Source organism: Aspergillus thermomutatus (genome assembly GCF_002237265.1).
Source record: "Aspergillus thermomutatus strain HMR AF 39 chromosome Unknown NODE_262, whole genome shotgun sequence".
NCBI classification, from domain to species: domain Eukaryota; kingdom Fungi; phylum Ascomycota; class Eurotiomycetes; order Eurotiales; family Aspergillaceae; genus Aspergillus; species Aspergillus thermomutatus.
The window spans coordinates 14807-38105 of NW_020798312.1; the positions used below are offsets into that span (position 1 = coordinate 14807).

General features: G+C 53.2%; 8 protein-coding genes across 8 annotated transcripts; 4 read left to right on the plus strand and 4 right to left on the minus strand.

The window, feature by feature from the left end:
• Nucleotides 1-29: 29 nt before the first annotated feature.
• Nucleotides 30-4814, minus strand: CDV56_102363 (uncharacterized protein; the record flags this gene model as incomplete). The annotated part of the gene is made up of 3 exons (XM_026755982.1): nt 30-2297; nt 2366-3400; nt 3441-4814. The coding sequence occupies 3 exons, from the start codon at nt 4812-4814 to the stop codon at nt 30-32; spliced, it is 4677 nt and encodes a 1558-aa protein (XP_026610969.1).
• A 382-nt stretch (nt 4815-5196) lies between these two features.
• CDV56_103019 (cytochrome P450) lies at nt 5197-6861 on the minus strand (the record flags this gene model as incomplete). The annotated part of the gene is made up of 4 exons (XM_026756638.1): nt 5197-5615; nt 5689-6452; nt 6520-6629; nt 6691-6861. The coding sequence occupies 4 exons, from the start codon at nt 6859-6861 to the stop codon at nt 5197-5199; spliced, it is 1464 nt and encodes a 487-aa protein (XP_026610970.1).
• Nucleotides 6862-7124: 263 nt separating this feature from the next.
• CDV56_103246 (uncharacterized protein) lies at nt 7125-9398 on the minus strand (the record flags this gene model as incomplete). The annotated part of the gene is made up of 6 exons (XM_026756865.1): nt 7125-7380; nt 7440-7523; nt 7577-7883; nt 7932-8046; nt 8115-9118; nt 9176-9398. The coding sequence occupies 6 exons, from the start codon at nt 9396-9398 to the stop codon at nt 7125-7127; spliced, it is 1989 nt and encodes a 662-aa protein (XP_026610971.1).
• Nucleotides 9399-9923: 525 nt separating this feature from the next.
• CDV56_103536 (pyridoxal phosphate-dependent aminotransferase) lies at nt 9924-11372 on the minus strand (the record flags this gene model as incomplete). The annotated part of the gene is made up of 4 exons (XM_026757155.1): nt 9924-10358; nt 10422-10834; nt 10910-11114; nt 11166-11372. 4 exons carry the CDS (start codon nt 11370-11372, stop codon nt 9924-9926), a joined length of 1260 nt encoding a protein of 419 aa, XP_026610972.1.
• Nucleotides 11373-11620: 248 nt separating this feature from the next.
• CDV56_103712 (uncharacterized protein) lies at nt 11621-14122 on the plus strand (the record flags this gene model as incomplete). The annotated part of the gene is made up of 6 exons (XM_026757331.1): nt 11621-12100; nt 12153-12323; nt 12978-13283; nt 13339-13412; nt 13484-13573; nt 13624-14122. The coding sequence occupies 6 exons, from the start codon at nt 11621-11623 to the stop codon at nt 14120-14122; spliced, it is 1620 nt and encodes a 539-aa protein (XP_026610973.1).
• A 333-nt stretch (nt 14123-14455) lies between these two features.
• On the plus strand, nt 14456-15610 carry CDV56_103995 (NAD(P)/FAD-dependent oxidoreductase; the record flags this gene model as incomplete). The annotated part of the gene is made up of 3 exons (XM_026757614.1): nt 14456-14883; nt 14948-15456; nt 15528-15610. The coding sequence occupies 3 exons, from the start codon at nt 14456-14458 to the stop codon at nt 15608-15610; spliced, it is 1020 nt and encodes a 339-aa protein (XP_026610974.1).
• A 315-nt stretch (nt 15611-15925) lies between these two features.
• CDV56_104143 (cytochrome P450) lies at nt 15926-17614 on the plus strand (the record flags this gene model as incomplete). Its single annotated transcript, XM_026757762.1, has 3 exons — nt 15926-16081; nt 16139-16324; nt 16376-17614. The coding sequence occupies 3 exons, from the start codon at nt 15926-15928 to the stop codon at nt 17612-17614; spliced, it is 1581 nt and encodes a 526-aa protein (XP_026610975.1).
• Nucleotides 17615-17964: 350 nt separating this feature from the next.
• Nucleotides 17965-22931, plus strand: CDV56_104350 (MDR family MFS transporter; the record flags this gene model as incomplete). The annotated part of the gene is made up of 8 exons (XM_026757969.1): nt 17965-18162; nt 18219-18546; nt 18618-18711; nt 18768-19180; nt 19396-19664; nt 21280-21617; nt 21675-22143; nt 22209-22931. The coding sequence occupies 8 exons, from the start codon at nt 17965-17967 to the stop codon at nt 22929-22931; spliced, it is 2832 nt and encodes a 943-aa protein (XP_026610976.1).
• Between the last annotated feature and the right edge of the window lie 368 nt (nt 22932-23299).

The following is a 23299-nucleotide window of genomic DNA, read 5'->3' on the forward strand; positions in this document are numbered from 1 at the left end:
CGAATGAAAGGTGCAGGTCATTTTTCTTACTAAAGAGTGTAGCCGGCCAGATTCAAGCCTAGTTCCTCTGACGGTTGTAGGGGCTGTTCTGTCGCGCCGCGCAACGTGTTGATCATATCGGCGTACGACGAGTTCTGGGCCAACAGCTCCAATGAACGAGCGATGGACCTTTCAACCCGACCTATCTCGACTTCATCCCAGATACTGTCATCGTATTCCAGCCGTAGGAGGATGTGCCCGTCGGGTAGAGCTGTAAGTTCACACATGAGACCAAATTTGGCGCCATTAGACCAGCTGAGCAGCGTATTTGCGTTGTCCAGGGAGAACGTCAGCGCATCCTGTCGCTCGTGGAACGTGACCATTGTCTCAAACAGAGGATGGTTAGGATATTCCGGTGTCACCCCCAGGTGGCAGAGAAGATCCTGCCACGGAACGGCATGGGCAAGGGCCGCCTGGCTGGAGCACAACACACAGCGCAGAAAGGCCTGAGCATCGGACGAGTGGTCCGCAGCAAACCGGATCCGGATGGGCAGGGGTTCCAGGAATAGACCGACGGTTTTCATGTCATTTTCAGACCAGCGGTTGGCAAAGGGGCCCCCAAGAAGGACGTCCACCCGGTCATTCCCCGCCTGTAGAGCTACGGCAACGGCTGCCAGGGCAAGCTGGTGGTGGGTAAAAGGGGACGACTGGACGAACTGCGTCACGGCATCGGCTGTCTCTTTGGAGATGATACTCACCCGCGATCGGCCACTGTAGCTGCTGCGCTGTGATTCCGGGCGGGGTACATCCTTGAGGTATGTCGTCCAGAAAGCGAGGTCCTCCTCCGAGGCTTGTCGCTGCCAGGCATCGGCGGTTTCATATGGGATGCTGGCTGGCTGCAGGACATTCCCGTGATATTCATCCTCCACCTGCTTCAATAGCAATCGCATCGTCGTGAGGTCACAAATGAGATGGCTTACGACGACCACCATCAACGTCGGGGATATGAGCACTCGAATGAGATCCTCCCGATCCACGTGGAACGGACGGTTGATTTCTGCGCGGCCATCAAGGTTATCCACGAGCTGAGCTGCTGGTGGCTGATGCGAGTAGACCCGCACTGGGCATGCCCTGTCACTGACTAGATATCTAGACCGGAGAATACGGTGGTGAGCCATGACCGTATTCCAACTGGCGCACAGGCGATCCATATCAATCGACGGGGGCAGGCTGCAGGCAAACGAGACGTTGAACGTCGTGACATTGGTCGTGCCACCGCTGTTGTTGTTGGAGCCGTACTTGGCCAGCCATTCGGCCTCCATCCGAGAAACATCATTCGGGCCCATCTGGCTCACGGGATGTGTGGTTAGGTGACACCCACGGGTGACAAGTTTATCCACATGGCGGGCCATATCCCGAAGAGACAGTGCGTTGACAATTACAGCGAGAGGAACCGTGCGTCCAAACTCGGCAGAAAGACGGCTTGCCAGTCGCAGCTGCAGAAGGGAATGGCCACCCATCGCCACGAAGCTGGAGTCCGGGGCGATTTCTTCGGTCTTTACTTGCCCCAGTAGATCACACCAGCTTTTGGCAATACGCCGCTCGGTAGGGCTCATATGTGTAGCCACCGGGGCAGTACGAGTCCGTTCAAGCCAGTTAGGGAGCTCCTTGTAGTCCAGCTTGCCTGCCATCGTCATGGGGAACCGGTCTACGGGGATGATATACCGTGGAATGGCATGAGCTGGGAGCACGCTAGCCATTCGTTCCTTGCACCATGCCGCCGAGATGCTGCTAGGTTGGACGAGGGCGATCAGGTCGTCCTCGTGACGAGTGACAGCAGCCGCATTGACACCCTGAATACTGGAGATGCGAGCCTCGATGTCCTCCAGGTCCAGGCGGAACCCTCGGAGTTTGATCTGGCGATCATTCCGACCCAGGCAGACGAGTTCGCCCTCATTGTTCCAGTACCCAATATCCCCCGTGGCGTACATGCGTTCCCGCAATCCCCGACACACCGAGTCCGCATGGAAGCGATCGTTGGTCAGACCAGGCTGGTTCAGATAGCCGTTGGAGACCTGCACTCCGCCAAGATATATCTGACCGGTCATTCCGCGGGGGACCAAGCGCCGATGCTGATCCAGGATATAGATGCGCGTGGAGGGGTTCGGACGCCCAATGGTGACACATCGCCCCGGAAGTAATCGCTTGATAGAGGCACCACAGGTGGCCTCCGTTGGACCATACATGTTGTAGAGCGTTGTGCACGAACCCCATCGGTCGTTCACTTCCTGCGTTACTTGCTCACCGACAAGATAGACCTGACTCCGCGCGTCATGTTAGCCAGTAAACGACAATTTGAGAGTCCCTTACGAATGTGATAGCTTACGGTCACCAGGTTCGGATAGTCCTTCGGGTCCATAGTCGCGGCCAAAGACGGGGTGAGAATGCACGAGTCTACCTCCAGAAGATGGGAGAATGGCTCGTGTGGATGCGGCAGAACCAGGGTCGCTCCATAGCTCAGAGCAGAAAACAGCTCATGAATGCTGCCATCGAACGAGAGGGACATGATCTGTGCGATCTTGCGCCCCGGCTCTGCGAACAGGCGGACTTCCCGGTCCCGCTGAAAGGCAACCAACCCTCGGTGCGTGCACAAGACACCCTTGGGCTTGCCGGTGGACCCGGATGTAAAGCAGAGATATGCGTTCGCTGCGGGATCAGCTTCATGGCCCTGTTCCGGTCCTCCTTGAGCTTCTGGGTGTTGTTGCAGGAGGTCCTCAACTGCCCAGCAGTGGTGACTTGTGCTGGGCCGACACTTCTTCTCAGCGGTTGAAGGTGTCAGGTACACTGCGGCTGCTGATAGCTCGAACATACTCGACCGAAGCTCAGGGTCGAACTTTGCGTTGAGAGGACAATAAACGCCGCCGGCCTTGAGAACGGCATAGACCGCCACAATCCAGTAGATGGACGGCTCTGCATGAACGCAGACAATGTCTCCCTTCTGAACAACGGTGGCCAGATGCCCCGCAACGCAGTCACTCCAGCGGTCGAGCTCTTCGTAAGACATGGTCTGGTCTAGCTTTTGCACCGCGCACGCGAGCGGATCTTTCGACGCCGCCTTTTTTATGAGAGTTACAAGATCCTCGTCAACCGAGGTTTCCGTCGTCAATCCCGACAGGCAGTTGCCCAGCTGGAACAGCATTTGTCGGTCCTGTAGGGAGACCATTTCCTCCACACACATGCCCACGGTGTTGGGGGACCGTAGCAGGCGGGCGACCATTCGGGAGAACTGGAGCCCCACGAAGTCGATCTGTTGCTTGTGATACCGCTGCTCCGAGAACTGGACGCAGATTTTCCCGTCTGTCTCTATGAGCAAGCTCAGGGGGATTTCACTATTCATCCGTGAACTGGGGAGAGGTAGCCGCTGTGTCGTCGTGCAAGGGGTCTGATCTGCGACATCAAACTGCATCGCCAGGGGACGAAAAGCGGCGGTGATAACCATGCTCGGGTACCGTCCAGTCGTACGCAGCCAGCTCCGCGAGCTGCTCGAAGACTTTCTTCACGAATGCAGTAGTGTGAATGCTGTCCTCCACGGTGACGACGATTGGTAATGTATTCACCAGACTACCGACCACCTCCAGGATGCCAGCCACGGGTAACGACCTGCCGGACATGACGGCCCCAAATAGAACGCAGTCCGAGTCACACAGCCTGGACAGGACCAACGCCCAAGACGCATAGTAGATGGAAGCAACGGTAACGCCGTGGCACTGGGCGTACTGTTCCAGCTCGAAGGGTGTAACGTCCACTGGATATGTGGCCAGACCATTCCAGAAACTCGACTGCTTCACGCTGGTGGCCAAGCACGGCAGCGCGATCTCACCTGTAGCTCTTTCCAGGCTTTCTCTCTGTGATTGCCAGTAGGCTATGGCTTCTGCCCGGCGCTGCTCGATCTGAATCTCTCGCATCCTGGCGACGGTCACGAACGAGGGTCCTGGTAAGATGGAGAGCCCGGCCATTACATGCGACACCTTGTCAAGGAGGATCTTCATCGAGTATCCGTCGATCAGAGCGTGGTGGACGTGCCACAAAAGATGGGCCGTATCATCCTCCGCGATGGTGATGGTTCTAAACTTCCAGCCGACCCCGGTGAAGCTGGGAGGCTGCATTAACTCGACCTCCAGGGCCGCCTGGTCTCTCACCGTGACTTCGGTCCATTGACTCGGGGTAAAGCCGGAGCCGATAAGATACTCCTGGCCGTCTTCAATTTGAAACTCCGTTCGGAAGATCTCCTCCCACTCGAGGACATGTTGCCAGGCCGCTTTCATTGCAGGCAACTGGCCAGCGGGGCACCTGCGACTGTACGCCAGGATATTGTGGCCTGGCCGCGTTAAGCTCCCTCTAATCAACGATAGCTGCATCTCTGGGATAGAGACCTTCTGGGCATCCGAAGAATCGGGAGCGGTGGTAGACCCGGGGGTCTGACAACGGGGGAAAGGGAAGCATAGAGTATTGGAGGTAGTCTGCTCCTTTGAAGGACACAGGAAGTCCTCGGTGGGGTTCACGGTAGTAATTGCATCCACAGTTTTGCCGATGTGGCTCGAGGCAGAGATAGGCCTCGCGCACGATATCAAATCAGTGATAGAACTGCACTGCAATATCTCGCCCACGGAGATTCCGATTCCTCTCTGCTTGCAAGCACCTGCAAGCTTGAGGGCGGCTAACGAATGTCCTCCGAGATGGGCAAAGGTCAAGGAAAGGTCCACCTCTTCTGTGGAGACATTCAGCGCTCTGGCAATTTCCTCGACGATTTGCTCCTGCATATCCATTGCTTTCATCCAGTGAGATTGTTTGCACAGTGAGAAGAGTGTTGCCTGATCGGTATGGGAGATGTCTCAACAACAGCAGGGCAGAATTTATACTCCAGAGAGCCTCTCGTACTGAGTAGTGACGCTGGACGTTCACCGACCACCAAGGTTACAGGGCGAAGGATCAGGGCAAGCGAGACAGGGCAGTCCTGAGAGGCTGCGCGCTACCTCGATCGGTCCGCTTTAGGAGAGACCGCATCTACACCTTATAATATTTGAAGCCCGGTTGGTGTCTCTAAAGCATTGCCGAGAATGAACGCTAGCTTCTTTTACAGCCCGAAGGCGAAATCTAAAATACGTATGGAATTTCCTCGGCCACCGGGACGGACTGGTCTATTTCATTGTTCTAGAATTACTCTCTCAACTTGATCAGAACTGTTGCCGTTTCATCGGGAACAATGGCCAGGCCGAAATGTTGCTGCTGAGGCTTTTCGGCCCCTTCGGGCAACTTGATATCATAGTGCAGCAGCAAATGGGCGAGAACAACTTTCATCTGGCTACTGGCAAAATGACGGCCGGGGCACGCCCATATCCCATGCCCGAAATTGATGTTGTCCGTGCCCGTAGTAGCATGTTGATATTTGAACGCGTTGCCGGGTTGATCCCGCAGTGTCGCAAAACGGAAGCCATCAAACGTGGCCGGATTCGACCACAGTAGGGGATCCATATTGAGCGTGTGCGCGCGAACCATGACTCGGGTGCCGTGCGGAATTACGTGCCCACTGGGAAGCTTGAGGCCTCGCGGATGGGTCACGATTCGTGGCATATTGGCTACGTAGTCAACCCCCAAATGTTAGTAACAGCTTCATCAGATCACGAGCAGATAAGATAGGACAACTCTTACCTAGCGAGGGAGGACTGAGCCGCTGGGATTCACGGATGAAACTATCCAGCTTCTTCAGCCTCTGGATATTCTCCTTGTTGATCGACTCGCCCTGTAGTACCTCCCGAAGCTCGGCTCGCAGCGGCTCGATATGTTCTGGGTAACTGGCGAGATCGAAGATCAAGTAGGTCAGCGCATTGGATAGATTATAGATGGAGGCGAAGGTGGCCAGCAGCTGATCCCGGGCGAGCTGTTTGGGCGTGGGGTTCCCCGGGTACCGCTGTCGGAACCAACGCAGCATATCCCCTCCCGGCGCATCATCTGCCGTGGACTGCTGGGTCGATGGTGTTTCAAGCAGCGGCTTGAGCCTCTCCTCGGTCATCCGACGCTGGTACTTCAACGATCGGACCTGCGGCAGTAGCCCGGCAATCAACGGCCGGATCGGCCAGGGAATCGTGCGCAGAACCAGCCATGCGCGAGTGACGTCCTGCGTGTACGTGACCGTTGCCTGGATCCAGGTCTCGTCCCGGCTGAGTGGAAGGCCGACAAATGCTCGTCCCGACATCAACGAGGCAATCCGGGACATACCGCGCCGGGGTTGGAAGGATGTCCATGCGCGCGGCTGACCGAAGCTTTGTTCCACGGCGTAGGCAACTTCAGCCACGAAGGAAGCCAGGACGGTCAGTGTGTTGCGCGGGAGATCGTAGCGCATCGCCTCGTCGAATTCGGGGGCTTTCGTGCCCATGTACGTGTACTGGCCCAGGAAGACGTCATGGTGGTGTTTTCTACGCCCAACCGCGGCAGGGAATCAGTGATCATAATCAACCGGAAGAAACAAAAGGTTGGGTTTACTTGATGGACACATGGTTTTCGGGTAAAGCTTTAAGCACATCGATGCTAGACCGGGGTAGAATAACCAACTCCATTCCCACCATTGATAGGATGAACGGATCCTCAGGGTACTGTTTTGTCCCGATCAGCCAGCGCAAGAATGCATAGTCAAGCGCAACAAGGCGACTATACCTGTGCGTGCGCTTCCTCGATTGTTTTAGCGACATCGGACGTGACTTCGAATCGAGGCAGATCCAAAGCTGGTTTGCGAGCGCGGATGATCACAAATGTCAAAGTTGCCAGGCCAAGCAGGACCACGGTCAGAGAAGGGCTTCCCGTCCATTGATCGTACATATTGGTCATATTGGTCAGACGATTTATCCCAAAGATTCGATTGAATCTACCGCAAACGGAATTCCAATACAGGTCGAAAAAGGTAGGGTTTTTGCTAGATAAAGTCCTATTTAATCCTTATGCTCTCTCGCCTGCGCTAGTCCTGCCATGCCCTGCTCCGTACGGGCCGATGGCAGAGCCAGCGAGAGACTATGGATTGGAGGATTGCAACTACATACACCGGAGAAGATCATCGGACTTTTGGAATTGTTCCTAATCTCCACCACCGTTGCTCAATGACCAATCTTGGGAGCCATTTCCAGCACCGCCTTGACTGCAGGACGCTCCAGCATCCTTTCACTCCAACGCTGGATGTGTGGCCAATCCTGGATGTTCACCCCGAGGAATCCAAACATCCACGGCATGGCGAATGGAAAGTACGAGATGTCGGCCAGCGTGGGCCGGTCCACAAGAGCAATGTAGTCCTGTCCCGGTAACGAGAGCCTCTGTTCCAGAATATCCCACTGCCGCAGGCAATTGGCATGAAGTCTGCGCCGCGCTCAGCACCATTGATTCACAAAACGAGGGTTCAAAGACTATAGACTCACTTCTCGATCGTTCGGGGCAGCTGCACAGGATTCTGTCGATCCGGGTATCCTCGACAAAAGTAGAGCCAATACTTGGCCGTCGGTCTGACCGGTAGTTTTAGCCCAGCGTATTCGGAGCCATGGAAAGTAAATCATACCCTAGTCCGGCTGTTTGATAGGCTGTCCAAGAGAGCACCGCCCCCTTCTCCATAGCATTCCGTCCAGTCCAGGTACCGTCGTGGTCGAATCGGTCCGCAAGGTACTGGAGGCATGCGGTGCTCTCAAACACAATCACCTCCTTCTTTGTCGTGGGATCCTCGTCCCTCAGAGACGGGACCATTCGTTCCGGGTGGATGCGATAGAACCACTCATCCTTTGTGTCAATGACTGACAGGAGATGCGGAATGTGCAGCTCTCGCGCGAGGATGAGCGGTTTGATGTAGTTGATGTACGAGGTCTCGTCCGCTGCTCAATCAGCCATGACGATCATTTGTGTCTGGCGGCGGGGGTTACCTTTGATGACATATAAAATAACTCGACCATCGAATACTACGTCCCCCTGAATCACGGCCGGAGCCTCGAGGCGAGTTTGTACGGTATCCATCATATGGCCTGGATTGGGTGTACCCTGAAAATGAAGAGTTGCTACGGTGTAAACAGTCTTATTTGTCTAAGTTATATAGAACGGTGATATACAGGCCTCATCTCGATTGCACATGGCCAGGCTCCCCGCAACAACCGGATCTGTCGAATCTCCCACCCGGTCCGGCCCGCAAGAGACCTCCACTGGGCCTCTGTTCGCTCCTGGCCATCAGCGCTGACCATCATGGTCAGATCAGCGTAGCGTGACAGGCGACTACTCCGCCCGTCCGCCAGAATCGACTCCATCACGACAAGACGGCTATCTGTGCTCTCCTGGATGGCCGTCCGAATGTTTGTCAGAACAGCAGCTGTCTTACTGTCGTCCCAGTCGTGCAGACACCACTTCATCGTGTAGAACTCAAAGCTGGGAACGCTCTGCAAAAAGTCCCCTGGGATCAGATTCTCCTCAGGCACCCGGTCCCCGACGTCAGCATACTCGCCGTGGACGGCGTGGAACAGCGAGCGGGCCCGCTCGATGACCTTAGGGGTGTCGAGCAAAGCCCCCGTGATCGAGGGATGCCGCCGGAGAATCATGGCCACCAGCGCTCCCTGGCCGCCTCCGACGTCGAGAAACGCCTTGCCGCTGAATTCCTCCCAGGGGTAATCGGCCAGTATGCCAGGCGCTTGGGCTGTGGCTCCCCCGCCGAGGGTCCGGTGCAGGCGCGGAAGCCACCCGCGGGCCGTGAAATAATCAAACATGTTCTGGTCGGTGTCGAAATGGATCTGGGCTGGAGTCCGGGTGGCTCCCCGGCGCACCGAGGCGGGAATCCCGCGAGCCATATCGTAGAATTCATTCCCGTAGAGATCGACCCAGTTGTGCCATTGGGTCCAGTGGTCGGTGGTCAGCAGGTCGGACGTGTGGCTGTTGCGATACTCGTCCGTCTGTGGGTCGTACGTAAAGATCCCGTTGTTGTGAAGCAGTCGCAGAACCTGTCGCAGACGATCCTCCCGGGCTCCGGACAGTTCCGCCAGATCTGCCACTTTTCGCGGGCCCTGGGCCAGTATGTCCGGGATGCGCAGTTCGACCGCGGCACAGAGACATTTCGTATTGAGATAGCCTGAGGATCATCCAGTGAGTAGATTTGAGCGCTGAGCGTAGGTCCCAAGCTACTGACCAAGGAAGTGGTCGGCTAGCACCACTGAAGACGGCTCCAGCAGTTGCTCGACCTGGTGTAGCAGGTCAATGGTGCAGGCTGCCAGTTGACCCAACTTTGCGTCTGGTAATTGTCCCTCGCGGTGATCGTGGAGGGACGCCAGAAGCTCGGCGTGCAGAGGTCCTGACAATTGAGCGGCAATTTCCTGCAGGGAGGAACAGAGACCCGAGAGAGTTGCTTCCATGACTGCTTTCTTTCAGTGCTGGTGGGTTTGATTGCGATATAGTACTCCGGATAGACATGTATATATATATACATGTGTATTATGCCCGCAGCGGACCGCATAGACTAGTGTAGCAGCCAGCGTGTGGATGAGTTGGGCGGTCCGTGTCGGTGCTATTTCAATTACAGAATTGAACTATACAGAGATAATCACATTATGTAGTAATTACTGTTGGAAATGATCCTAGAGAAATTTTGACTGCAGGTGTATCACTTTGTACCCGGTCCCTTGACCATCCTCAGTCCACTCTACTGAATTGGGCTGCTTCCACAGCTAGAGGCAATGAACACCCAGATAGAAGGAGGAATTGGTGGTGATTCTCTTCAATTTTGCAACTGAATTTTGTAGCTATACTCTGGAAGTGATGCGGTCTTGGCCGCTGCTCTTATTGTCTCAAACTACAGGGGATATTTTAGAGTCATAGAACAATTAACCGAGTAGTCAACCCTCTGGATCTTCGAGAACATCAGTAACTGTGTGCTTATTTCACAAGCAACGGGCCAGAATCGCCACTGCCTCGGTCAATTGATCCTTTGGTATTGCAAAGGTCAATCTGAACCACCCAATCTGCCGAGGAGTGAGATGATATAGCTTCCCTGGACTCACAAGCAGACCCTCCCGTCGTAGGCGGTGTTGGAGACTGGCTTCGTCATCCCATGATTTCGCCATTGGCAGCAATCGAGCAAAAACAAAGAGTCCGGCCGTGGCTGGTACATACTCGATGCGGCGGGAGTCGAGGAAATCCGTCAAGAGCCTGTAGCAGTCCAATAGCCTCTCGGAATTCAACTGGATGAGCCGTGGAAGCTCCGGGGAGGTCAGTAGACTAGCCGTACAGAGCGCAGTCAATGAAGACACCTGTGCACTCATTGGCAAGCACAGGCCCAGGAGAAGTGTGGGATTCGCCTGTGAGACGATACATCCCTGCCACGTCGTGGTCAGCGGCTGGAGCTGAGAGGCCCAATGTCAAGTGAAATAGCCACTCACCATGCGAAGACCACTACAACCAAAGTCCTTGCTCAGGCTCCAGACAGTATGAACTCGTGACATGTCATGCCCACAGGACTCCAGATCAAGCGAGAGAATCGAGTTGAATCTGTTAGGTTTGAGCATGTCTTGCTGGAAGCAGGAGAGGGCGTACAGCTCATCGCAGACGAGATGAAGGTTCCGTTGTTGGCAGAACTCCGCGCAGCGTCGAAGTGTTTCCCGCGAATAGCACTGACCCAGGGGGTTACCCGGATTGGTGATCACGAGAGCTCGGATCCGGCACGCGCTCTTGTCAAACGCCTGTGTTAACGCTGCGATCAAGCGGTCTGGATCCGTCGAGTTGTGCAGTGTGTCGACATGCGCTTCAACGAGCTGGACCCGAGCACGGATAGCGAAGTGGAAGTCGAATCCATCTTTGTCTCGTTAGTATCAACGTCATCAACTGTATGATGATGAGTGTGCCTCTCATCGGAAGTGAAAATGCATACTCCAAAAGGGAGCTGGGATGAGGACTCCTTCGTCGGGATCGCAGATATGATGCATCAGAGCATCTAGACAAGCCGATGATCCCGGTCCAATGGCCACATGTGCAGGCTCGACGGGTCGATATGGCCGGAAATACCGGTTGAAAAAGGAAGCTAATGCCTCAATCAAGTCCGTATCCCCAAAATAGCTATTGCTATAGGACAGTCGCTGTGCTGGTCAGCCTTGTAGTGCGTTTACGCTCATTGCGAATAATCATACTCGATCATCAAGTCCCGCGAGAACTGCCTCCTGAAACAAGGACGTGACTTCCGACCGAATGGACCAATTCTCAGCCACGGAAAGGTCGAGGATTGCCTGTCCAGTTACCCTTGGTACGGAGGCATTCTGCATAGCCCGGAAGCCAAACTGCTGGAGGGCCTCGGTCGTGGCGTTCGATCGCCGGGAAAGTAGAGACTGGGAGGCCATAGTGAATGCGCAATGTAGTTGTTTGAACCTAGCAAAAGACCGGAAGAGCCGATTTATGACTCGAGATTGGTCGGTGGATGATCTTGCCGGACAGTCTGTGAGGGATACTACGGACGCCATACTGGCTGTTGCCTTATGCTAGAGTAACATAGATAGACCTGCTCATCTACTATCCAGAACTCTATATTTTCTCAGCCTTTTCCGGCCACACCAGATTCGCTGTGCTCCGGGGGCAAGACATCGTCACCATGTCTGAGGAAATTGGCCAGGTCTCTGTCGAAAGTCCAAATGTCCCAGACAAACCGATCTGGTACTTCGCCTACGGATCCAATATGAAGTCATCCGTTATGAAGGCTCGCGGAATCACACCTCTCAGTGCCCAAGCCGTGGTCGTCCCATCTCACATCCTCTGCTTCGACATCTTCGGTATTCCCTACGCGGAGCCGTCCTTTGCCAGCATCGCACCCATGCCGCGTGGAACCGCAGGCTCTACAAACGACAAAGATGGTCAGTCCTTGGTACCGGTTCATGGCGTTGCATACCTGCTCACACCAGACGATTACCGGCGTTTGGTGCTCACCGAGGGTGCCGGAGTTGGGTACCACGAGATTACCGTCATGGCCGGACCGGTGGCCGACCTCCACACGGATAAGCGGGAGATATTGGTGCATACACTACAAGCCAAGTATCCCTGGCAACCGACTAGAGCACCAAGTGCCCGATACATGGTAAGTGAAGTCCGGGAGAAGGAGCAGAAACTACGGGGGCTGACGATGGCAGGGATTGATTCTCGAGGGTGCCAAAGAGTTTGATCTCCCCCCAGCTTATCGGACTTACCTCGAGTCACTGCCTACATTTGAACGGTCCCAAACCCTGAGAGGCCGCCTTGGGGCTTACTGGTTCCTCGCTTTCTGGCGTCGCGCTATTAGAATGCTGGCAGGTCTGACAAAGGTGAGCACGGATGAACGGGGCCACTGTCCGAGACTGCTTGGAGGCATAATCATTCTCGTTTACCGCTGCATGTGGGCCTGGCATGACCATGTGCATTCAAAGGTGTGGGGGCGGGGGGACGGCTTGATGAGGAGATCAGCAACTGAGTGATAAAAAGGAATGTTAGGGAATGTTCGGCCCGGAGGCGAAGTCGAATATAGTCCAGTCATTTAAACCCACCAAATCGTTTGAGAATAGTACTTTTCACTCCCATTGGCAAATCGGTACCTTCTCCCAACATGTCTGATAATCAAGCACTTGACGAATCGAACGAGGAGCATGCGTACCGCCTGAAAGCACAGCGCTTGCTGCAACAAGTCCCTCTCATTGGTATAACTAGTCATCCTGTTTCTAGAGGCAGAAGCTCCGAACTGACAGAGACATTGGTACTCTAGACGGACACAATGATTTCCCATGGATGCTCCGAGGGCACTTTCAGAATGATCTGAGTAGGGAAAACCTGAACCATCTGAGTAGTGGACAAACGGACATCGCCAGGCTGCGAAGGGGAATGGTAGGAGGCCAATTTTGGAGTGCCTTTGTGCCATGGTGGGTGGTCGATCCGCTGTGCCAGACTTGTAAGAGTATCGACTGATGTCAACGCCTGAGTCTCAGGATTACAGCTCGAAACAGACAGAGACATTCCCCGACGAGCTTCACTGGAACAGGCTCCGTGACACTCTCCAGCAGATCGATGTAATCCACCGCATGCTGGAGGACTATCCCCACATCTTTGGTCTGGCCGAGTCAGCGGCCGATGTCTGGAGTGTTTTTCGCTCTGGCCGCGTTGCCAGCCTCATTGGCATTGAAGGTCTTCACCAGATCGCCAACTCGCCGAGCATTTTGCGAACGTTTCACCGGCTAGGAGTTCGTTATGCCTCGTTAACTCATACCAGCAACAACCGATACTCGGACTCTGCTGTCAGTCAAATCGCTACTTCGATTAATTCTACACACGGGTGCTAATGTCTCGCAGACAGATTCTGCTTTGCACCATGGCTTGAGCGCAGATGGAAAACGGATGATTGAGGAAATGAATCGGGTCGGGATGTACGATACCAATCTCTATCCTTCGGAAAGACATCATGGTCATTACTGACAAGGAGGGTCTACATCGATAGGATTGTGGATTTGTCCCACACGAGCGAGGCAGCTCAGCAGGACGCGCTCGCAATTTCCAGGGCTCCAGTGATATTCTCTCACTCCGCATGGTATTATTATGTAACCCGGTCATTTGGCGTCTCGCTGACTGGACAACCAGCTTCGCCCTTGTTCCACACAGAAGGAATGTCTCAGACAGTGTATTGCAGCTCTTGAAGCAAAATGAAGGAGTCCTTATGGTCTGTTGTTTGCGAGAGCTCGTTGACCCCGCCGGGGGTGTCCATGCCAATCGGAAGCAGGTCGTGGACCATATCGTCTACGCCGGTGAAAAAATCGGATTCGATCACGTCGGTATTGGATCTGATTTCGACGGCATGCTTGAAGGCCCCGATGGCATTGACGATGTGTCCCAGTTCCCTGCGTTGGTGGAGGATCTACTACGCCGTGGGGTGTCCGAGAGCGCGATCCAGAAGATCCTTGGCCTCAATATCCTGCGAGTCCTGAAACAAGTGGAGGATGTATCTCTCCGGGAAAGGATGACTGGGTCTACGAAGGCTCTATGCGACGATATGGAGCCGGCATGGACACCGGAGCAGAGGGAGATTCTTCTCGCTCAGGGCAAGAAACGCGGACTATGGCAACCAGACGAGGCTAGGTAGTGGTGCACTTTCAGAGCTTCGTATCCGCATTCTTCTACGGAGTCCAGGCAATCGATTTCTTATGCCACCCCCACTTGTTGCAGTGTCCGGCCCGCTAATGAGATGTAACGGGCCGCACGGTACTCCACGCCACGGGCCAAGAAGAGGACCTCGGTGGTCTGTAGACAATGTGGCTCATTGGAAAGAGACACAGGAAGCGGGTTCTCAGCGTAATTGCATTTGTCACAGGATATTTTCCTTTCTATTTAGAATTAACCTCGCGCGTCAACCGAATCACAAGTACACAAGCGATCTTTTCAACGCAGTTAAGGCAACGAATTGTAAACGATCCATATGGCACTCTCGACAACCATGTACGACGCACTGATCGTTGGCTCCGGTCCCGCGGGTCTCTCTGTGGCCTTGGGACTGAGTCGCACGCATCGGCGAGCCGCCGTCTTCACCAAGCCTGATGGAGCAGGGTTTCGGAATGAAGGCGCTGCTGAGATGCACAATGTCATTTCGCGAGACGGCATTCCTCCCACGGAATTCCGCAGCATCGCGAAAGAACAGATCATGAGGTATGGTACAGTGGATTTCATCAATGCAGAGATTGTGGGCATGCACAAGGCAAGCATGGAGGGCGAAGGCTCCATGGAGACGTTCCAGGTCACGGCGAGTGATGGGCGACGTTGGACCGGGCGAAAATTGGCCTTGGCGATGGGGTCTGTCGAGGTGTTCCCGGACATCGAGGGCTACAAGGAGAATTGGCCTGAGAACATGTAAGCGCCCCCGGCAAGGAACTTCATTGTCAGACGAGAGCTCAAACGGGAACATGTCAACTAGTTTCCAATGTTTCTTCTGCGACGGCGATGAACGATCCCATCTCCCCGGTGGCATACTGACATTCCCCAACCCGATGTATGCGCATATGGCGCAGATGATGCACCTACTTGTTACCGAGACCTCGGGCCCAGTGACAGTCTTCACTGACGGACCTGTACCGGACAATGAGGCTATGAGTGCAGCAATGCAGAAGATTGAAGCGCTCAAGTGCAAGGTAGAGACTGGGAAGATCATTCGCCTAGTTCCCGCGACGGGACCCGACGTGGGTGTCACAGTCGTTATAGAGGGCGGGAAAGAGTACAAGATGGGGTATCTGGGACACAAACCACACACGGTTGTCGCCGGAGCTGATATGGTAAGGAAGCTGGGCGTCGAGATTGAGGATCACCCGATTATGGGGCAGAATATCAAAGTGGTTGACCCTCTGTGCTCAACCAATGTCAGGGGCGTCTTCGTTGCCGGTGATGCTGGCACCCCGATGAAGGCAGTCGCCAACGCTATCGGCAGTGGTAAGCCTCCTTTCTTTCTATTCCCTATTGCTAGAGAAATACCGGTTGCTTACTCGAGATCCTCACCACAGGAGCGACTGTCGCGGCCGGCATTGTGCAGCAGTTGATCGCGGAGGACATGGAGATTCTTCTGGCGAAGAAAAGTTCCGCATGAATTGATGTAATTAGAACCTTTAATCACGATTCGTCCTCTTTTGGCTTCAGAGTCAGTTCTTGTGTGTAGTGTGGGTGGGAGGGTAGTTATATTCCCCTCTTCGCCTCCATGGCTTGTACATTTGAGAGTAGATATACGAATCCATATGAATCTTGCTTGTGCCATTGAATATGGAATCCCCCCGGAACGAATTCCTGGACGAACGGACCGGTTCCATCGGGCACCGCAACCAAAGCCTTTATTAAGTATTCCCCCCCTCGCCTGGCTGTGGCAAGGTGACCCTTAAGTTTGTCTCATCGCAAAAGTCTCACCAAGATGTTAGCTCGGACGATACCCTCCTGCCTCTATAAAGGGCAGGCTATACATCTTGCTATTGCCCTGCTCCTGTTGCTGTCTCTACTCATAATAAACCGCTTCGGCAGTGGGATGATCACGAATGTATTCAAAGACATACTGTCCAAGGTTCTCGACGTGAGTCATGGAATTCCTTCCCAGAACATGCGAGTTTACTGACATCGCAGATCATAGTACTATTTGACACGACGTTATCCGATCTCCCATGAAGTAACAGGAAGGCCACTTCCCGGGAGCCCGTACAGATGGCCCAACGGACAGGGGGACGCCGACAAGTTTCTTGACGGCATCGAGAATCGTCAGGCATGGGCGCAGGAGCATGGAAATGTCTATCGCATCTGGGCAGGAATGAAACCAGAGGTGTATGAATGTGTTCCCAATGTCCTAAGGTGTCCATGACGAGACTGACAGGACGCGTCCCACCACATTTACAGGGTGTTGCAAAAGCCAGAACATGTGAAGCTCGTTTTCCGGGACTCGGACCGGCATACCAAGGCAAGCAACAACGACTCGGGCTATCTCATGGGGGAGCTCCTGGGCCAGTGTCTGGGTCTGATCAGTGGTTCGGATTGGCGAGCTCTCCGGCGTGTCAGCGAGCCCACGTTCCGACACGGCACCGCCGTCGAATACATTGTCAGGATCCAGCAAAGAGTGAATGCCTACTGTGCCGCGCATCAAGGACTGCGAAGCGGCACCATTGACCCTGTGGCGGATTTCAAGTTCCTCCCCTTTCTAATCATTGCCGATATCCTGTACGGCCCTGTCACATCGGACATGGAGGAAGAACTCTGCCAGATGGCTTCCGAGCGCGAGAGGCTCTTCCGTTTTGTCATCAAGGGTGGGCTGACCCGGTATACATGGTCGCGATATCTACCGAGCGACGCAAATCGGGCGCTGAAGTCGTTCCAGGCCCAGTGGAGGTCCTTCAACCAGGCCGCCTTCCAGCGGGCTCGGGACCAGAAGAGGACAGAAACGCCAGTGTATCAGCTTTTTGAGGCGGTGCGCGTTCGCCAAGTCAGCGCTGCGAACATCTATCAGACTCTCGATGAAATGCTATTTGCCAACCTGGACGTCACTATGGGCGCCTTGTCGTGGAACCTGGTTTTTCTTGCCGCAGATCTCGACGCACAGGAGCGACTGTTTCAAGAGATAATGACCAAGGCGAGAGAAGGTGAGCAGATGATGCAGTACGTGCAAAGTAGTTCCACGTACCTCGCTTCTTGCATCCTGGAATCGTCTCGGCTCAAGCCTCTGGCATCCTTCTCGGTCCCTCAGGCTGCACCAACCGATCGAGTGATCGACGGCTACGTAGTCCCCGCTGGAACCAGTTTCATTGTCGATTCCTACGCCTTGAACGTCGAGAATGAGTTCTGGGGCCCGGACCGGCACGAGTATAGGCCGGCCCGTTTTGAACAGCTTTCTACCTCCGAAACACGCTACCACATGTGGCGATTTGGGTTTGGTCCGCGCCAGTGCTTGGGTAGATACGTCGCCGACTTGATGCTCCGACTATTCCTGCTTCATCTGGTGCAAAACTGGACGCTGCGGCTTCCGGCTAGCGAGGGTGCCAGTTCGGAGGATTGGAAACGGGATCTGGAAAGCTGGATTACCCATCCCAGGGTGCATCTAATGTGTAAGCAGCGTCAATAGGTAGAGAAAGGCATCGTACAAGGATTAGAACGCAATATCTATGTTCCAGTGTATTTCCCTCATACTTCATGGGTGATGGCAACTGACTGTCTCATCTCCTGGCTTTCAGGGTATCGATTCGTGTGATCCGTTGGTAATAACCCTCAAGGTCCTCGCTAATAGCCCTTACAAGGACACATTATACGGCACGTACGCAGTGCGTCTAGCCCCTTGGGATGACAAACACCCTCGACTAGACCCTTAGTGCGACAGCTCTGGGGGTCCTTGATATCCCTTTTTTATGTGACCCCACTCCTAGCCCAGTGTCAGTTTCATGCTTTCCTATTCATTCATAACCAAGGCCCCAAATCATGAAGATGGCTGAAAGGGTTACCAGTACACCCAGAACTATCGATGCTCCTGCTACTACCAAGGAAGTCCTTCCTCCTGCAGAAGAGGTAAAAATCGAGGAAAACTCTGGGTTGGAGAGAGCACCACCCACACTTTCTGGACTCGAATTGATCGCCGTCTTTATTGTCCTTTGTCTCGCTGTCTTTCTGGTTGCGTTGGTTGGTCTTCGGCACTCGTTATGTGGCATCGTGCTGTTCACTGAGGTCTGATATAGGACAACACAATCATCGCTACTGCAATCCCCCGCATTACGGATGAGTTTAAAGCCCTTGACTCTGTAGGGTGGTATGGCTCATCCTATCTCCTGACAACATGCATGTTCCAACTGGTGTTTGGGAAGCTCTACGGGTATTTCCCCATGAAGCTGGTATTTCTTTGCGCCATTCTTGTCTTCGAAATTGGCTCTGCGGTCTGTGGTGCCGCCCCAACCTCAGATAGTTTTATCGTTGGCCGGGCCATCGCAGGGCTGGGTGCTTCTGGCATTTTCCAAGGGGCGATGGTGATTGTCGCCTACTCGGTAGAGCCCCGCAAGCGTCCAGTGTGTACGTTAGATATCCCATTGCTATGGTCATTTTCGATCCAGTATATCCAGTAGCTGATGTGACGAATACAGATAACGGGATCTTTGGTTCGATCTACGGCATATCCTCCATCATCGGTCCTCTCCTCGGTGGAGCGTTCACGTCCAATGTCAGCTGGAGGTGGTGGTGAGTTCCCCTTTAGTCCTCCTAGCTCTGCTGCTGATGTGCCTTGTCACGAACAGCTTTTACATCAACCTGCCCATCGGGGGCGTAGTGGTTGTAATCCTCGCCGTCTTTCTTCAGTTGCCTGCCAGTCCCCGGGAAGAGACCTCTCTCAAGGGATGGATCCGAGATATGGACCCATTGGGAATGATCACTTTTCTTCCGGCAATTATCTGCCTTCTCTTAGCCCTCCAGTGGGGGGGCAGTACATATAGTTGGTCCAACGCGCGGATTATCGCCCTCTTCGTTCTCTCCGGTCTGTTAGTGTCAGCCTTTATTCTGATTCAGATCAAGCAACAGGATAATGCCATGGTTCCCCCGCATATCATCCGCATGCGCACGGTTTTGTTCGCGTCGCTCTTTATGGTTCTGCTGGCGGGCGGCTACTTCACCATGGTGTACTACCTCCCTATCTGGTTCCAAGCCATCAAGGGTGCGTCTCCGGTGCACTCGGGCATTATGTGTCTGCCCCTGATGCTCTCCATGGTGCTCTTCTCGTTTGTGACAGGCGGCGGGGTCACGGCCATAGGAAACTTTCTTCCCTTCTTCTAACGGTCCTGTCCACGATTGGGGCAGGCTTAATAACGACATTCACGGTAACCACGGGTCACTCGAAGTGGATCGGATGCCAAGTTCTTCTTGGCGCAGGCGTTGGCATGGGAATCCAGCTACCCATCATTGCTGCCCAGGCTGTACTTCCTCCGCCCGACATCCCCGTGGGCACTGCCATTATGACCTTTTGCCAGACATTCGGCGGTGCCATCTTCGTCTCCGTCAGCCAGGCCGTGTTCGCAAATAGGCTTCGCTCTGGCATTCTCGCTCTCGTCCCAGGAACCAGCCCGTCAATTGTAAATGAAATTGGGGCAACGAACCTGTCCTCGGTGATACCCGAAGAGTACATGGATGCCGCGCGAGAGGTTTATAATTCGGCTCTGGTTTCCGCTTGGTATCTTGCCACCGGTCTATTCGGGGCCTCTATCGTTGGAGCCGTTGGGATACCCTGGAAGGCAACGCTCAGGGCCGTCAATAAGTAAACTTAAACCAACAAGGATCTGTTGGAAAGGCGCTCATGACCACGTTGCGCAGAACCATCAGGTTCTGGCGAGTGCGGCTGGTCCCCAGGCGATCCATGAACAACCTGGCACAAGTCCCGTACTCCTCGTGCTTAAACTTGGTCGATGTCAGGTAAAGGTCCTTGTCTGTCGGCTTATCGTTGGGCGAACTGATTGAGAGTTCCTTTACCACGCGCGGCATCAGGTAGTTTGCTTCTTCAATACCATCATTCAGTCGTCCGTTCTCGTATCGCCCGTTGGGGGCAAAGGCGTTGATGTTCAGGTCAGACCCAAGAGCCCGGAGTAGGGTCATCGTGTGCTTTGTTGTGTCATTTTCGTAGATTTCCTGGTTGGATTTGGGCAGGATCTCTTGTCGGATAAATCTCTTTTCCTCTCGACATTGCCTCCGTTCACCTCAGAGGGCAATCGATGGGAATCCTCTTTGGTTGTCATAGCTGCCCAGTGGGCGGAGAGCTAGAGAAAGCCGAATTAGTCCTCGTTCTGTACCCCTTGCCTGTGGAGTGTTCAGGAGATAGTGCATGGAGGACTCTCCTAGCTACTTATTAGGCTCCCACCACAGCTATTATACATAGAGTTACAAGAGGCCAGAGTATAGACCAAGCAATATAGCACTTAGCTGCACTCCAACCATCTAACATGGGTCTGGTGATAATAGTTCATGAATAGACACAACCTTTAACCTTTTTTATGCAGCTATACTTCATGGGCATAAATTTGACTTGGTTCATACACTAGAGTCACTAGACATGCTAGTTTCTGAATTCTGATTGAATAATGAATGATAACAAAGCCTGCCTATGGAACTCAGTTTTTATTATATGTCAGTCTGAATGCATTTTACATAACCACCACTGTCCTCTAATTGATTGCCCCTGAAGCCAGGAATGCAAGGTGATTAATGAAGTTGGCTGACCAACTAGAGAAAGCTTATTAATCTTCAGCAGATGATGTGTGTGACTCAGGTCTAGTATATCCTGTTAGAGACCTTATATATAATAAGCACACCGCCAGTTGGCAGCACAGCTAAAAAGTAGTTAACTTTCCATCATTCTTTATCTCTCCTTCCTAAGACACATAAAATCAATCATCTATATTCACAGCACTATAGTTTATATGCTTCCTATAACTGAATTCCTAAATGTCATCATCCAAGGCGGCTACTACCTCAGCTTGTACTGATATTTCCAACATCCCAGGAATGAATAGTAACCATATACCCCTCACTTCATTACCAACACTAACAAACATCAACCTCCATAACTCTGTTCCTCGATTCAAAAACCCATCTAGAAGAGAGCAGCAGCCAGAGGTTTCTATATTTACTCCCATTACTATAAGCAACTCACAATCTGGCTATTCAGCACGAAATAAAATCCGGCTGAGTGGTGCCCTATTCTCACTCTTGGTTGGTCATGCATGACAGAGAATAGTCAATTCTGGTACTGACACTGCTATTTAGCTTTGTCTCTTCCTAGCCGCACTGGACTTTACCATTGCTACCACCGCAATCCCGACAATTGTGTCCTCGTTCCACTCTGGACGGAGCTATGTCTGGATCGGCTCCGCGTACCAACTCGCTAGCGCCGCGTCAACGCCCATCTGGGGGAAACTATCCGATATCTGGGGACGGAAAGCCATTCTCCTCGTTGCCATTCTTATCTTTGCAATTGGATCGATTATCTGTGCGGCCGCGACAATGATGGGGATGATGCTAACAGGCCGTTCTATCCAAGGTGCTGCGGCTGGAGGAATAGTGATTCTGGTGAATATCTGCATTAGTGACTTGTTTACAGAAAGGTTTGTTTTGCCTGCCAGATGATCCATGAGTCCGGTGTGGTGACTATTGAACGGTAGAGAAAGAGGATTCTACCTTGGGCTGACTGGCGTCGTCTGGGGACTTGCCAGTGGCGTTGGCCCTCTGGCTGGAGGTGCATTTTCCGAGTACGTCTCTTGGCGCTGGAACTGGTGGATCAACCTTCCCTGCTGTGGATTCTCGTTTGTTGTTCTGTTCTTCTGTCTCGACCGCGTTCGTGAGAGACAAGCGGGAATCAGCAGCGGCTTGCGACAAATAGACTGGCTTGGGAGTCTGGCCATCGCGGGTATAACTACCATGTCGCTTCTGGGTCTCAACATCGGGGGTGTCTACAGCTCATGGGGGTCCGCCAAGGTAATCTGTCTTCTTGTGTTTGGAGGCTTCACCATGGCGGCTTTCGTGGTCTATGAAGCGAAGATTATATCGGAGGATAAAGCCTTGATACCAATGCGCATTTTACGACGTCTGTCCAACAATGCGTCGCTGCTGGTTTGCTTCATGCACGGATTTGTAAGGACAGACCAAGAACATGGCCTCACTCGACTTACGGACACTGACCATTTTGATGGATCTAGGTCAACGTTTCGTCCTGGTACTTTCTTCCACTATACTTTCAATCCAGCCGCTCCCTGACCCCTCTTCGATCCGGCCTTCTCCTCATGCCAATGACCGTCATCCAGGCTGTGACAGGATTCCTGGCTGGCTTCATCATCCGCCGCACCGGCCGGTATCTCCCGTTGATCTATCTCGGTATGACGCTTACCACATTAGCCTTCTCACTCTTCACCCTTTTGTCCGACAAGTCAACAATCTCCTCCATTATTGGCCTCGAGCTACTTGGAGGGCTAGGCGTGGGGCTGGTCTTTCAACCACCCCTCATTGCTCTTCAATCTTGCGTTCACCACAACGACGTTGCCACGGCCACGGCCTTTTTTGGATTTATCCGGAGTCTTTCGACCTCGGTGTCCATTGCGATTGGCGGGGTCATGTTTCAGAACGAGATGCAGTCCCGTCAGGCCATGCTTCAAAGGCTTCTTCCTGGGAATGTCGCCAGAGAGTTTTCCGGCCAGAGTGCTGCCGCAAACGTGGCTCTAATCCAGTCGTTGAGTCATGGAGAGGCGCAGATAGTCAAAGAAGCATATTCACAGAGCCTAAGCCGGATGTGGATCTTATATGCGTGCTTTGCCGCTGCTGGACTGCTCATGAGCTTCGGCATTCAGAATCAGATGTTGCGAACTGAATTGGTAGAAACATCCGGATCTACCAACTCGATCTCGGCCAGTGATAACAAAACATAAGACCAACTCTGCAGGAACATTATATGAAGCTCTACATCCGCATACATTGAGGCATATAAACCTTGCTGTGGAGGACTTAAGCAGGGAGTGCATGCGGTAATGCAAAGTGTATTACAGGAATTAGAAGATACATGATCAGGCTTCCTTAGTAAGTGATGATATATATATCTCCACACCGATTTTCATCTTAGTGGCCCCTAGAACCCTAATTAAGCTTATTTTAGCTTATCTAATAGGGAATATATAACGTAATCAACCACCGAGCGACGAATACCACCGAGCGACGAATTTCTCCCTACGCCACCCACTTCCTTTCTTCAACGCGTTGTTTTATCACCACTATTATTAAAAATGCCTTTATCTCAAGA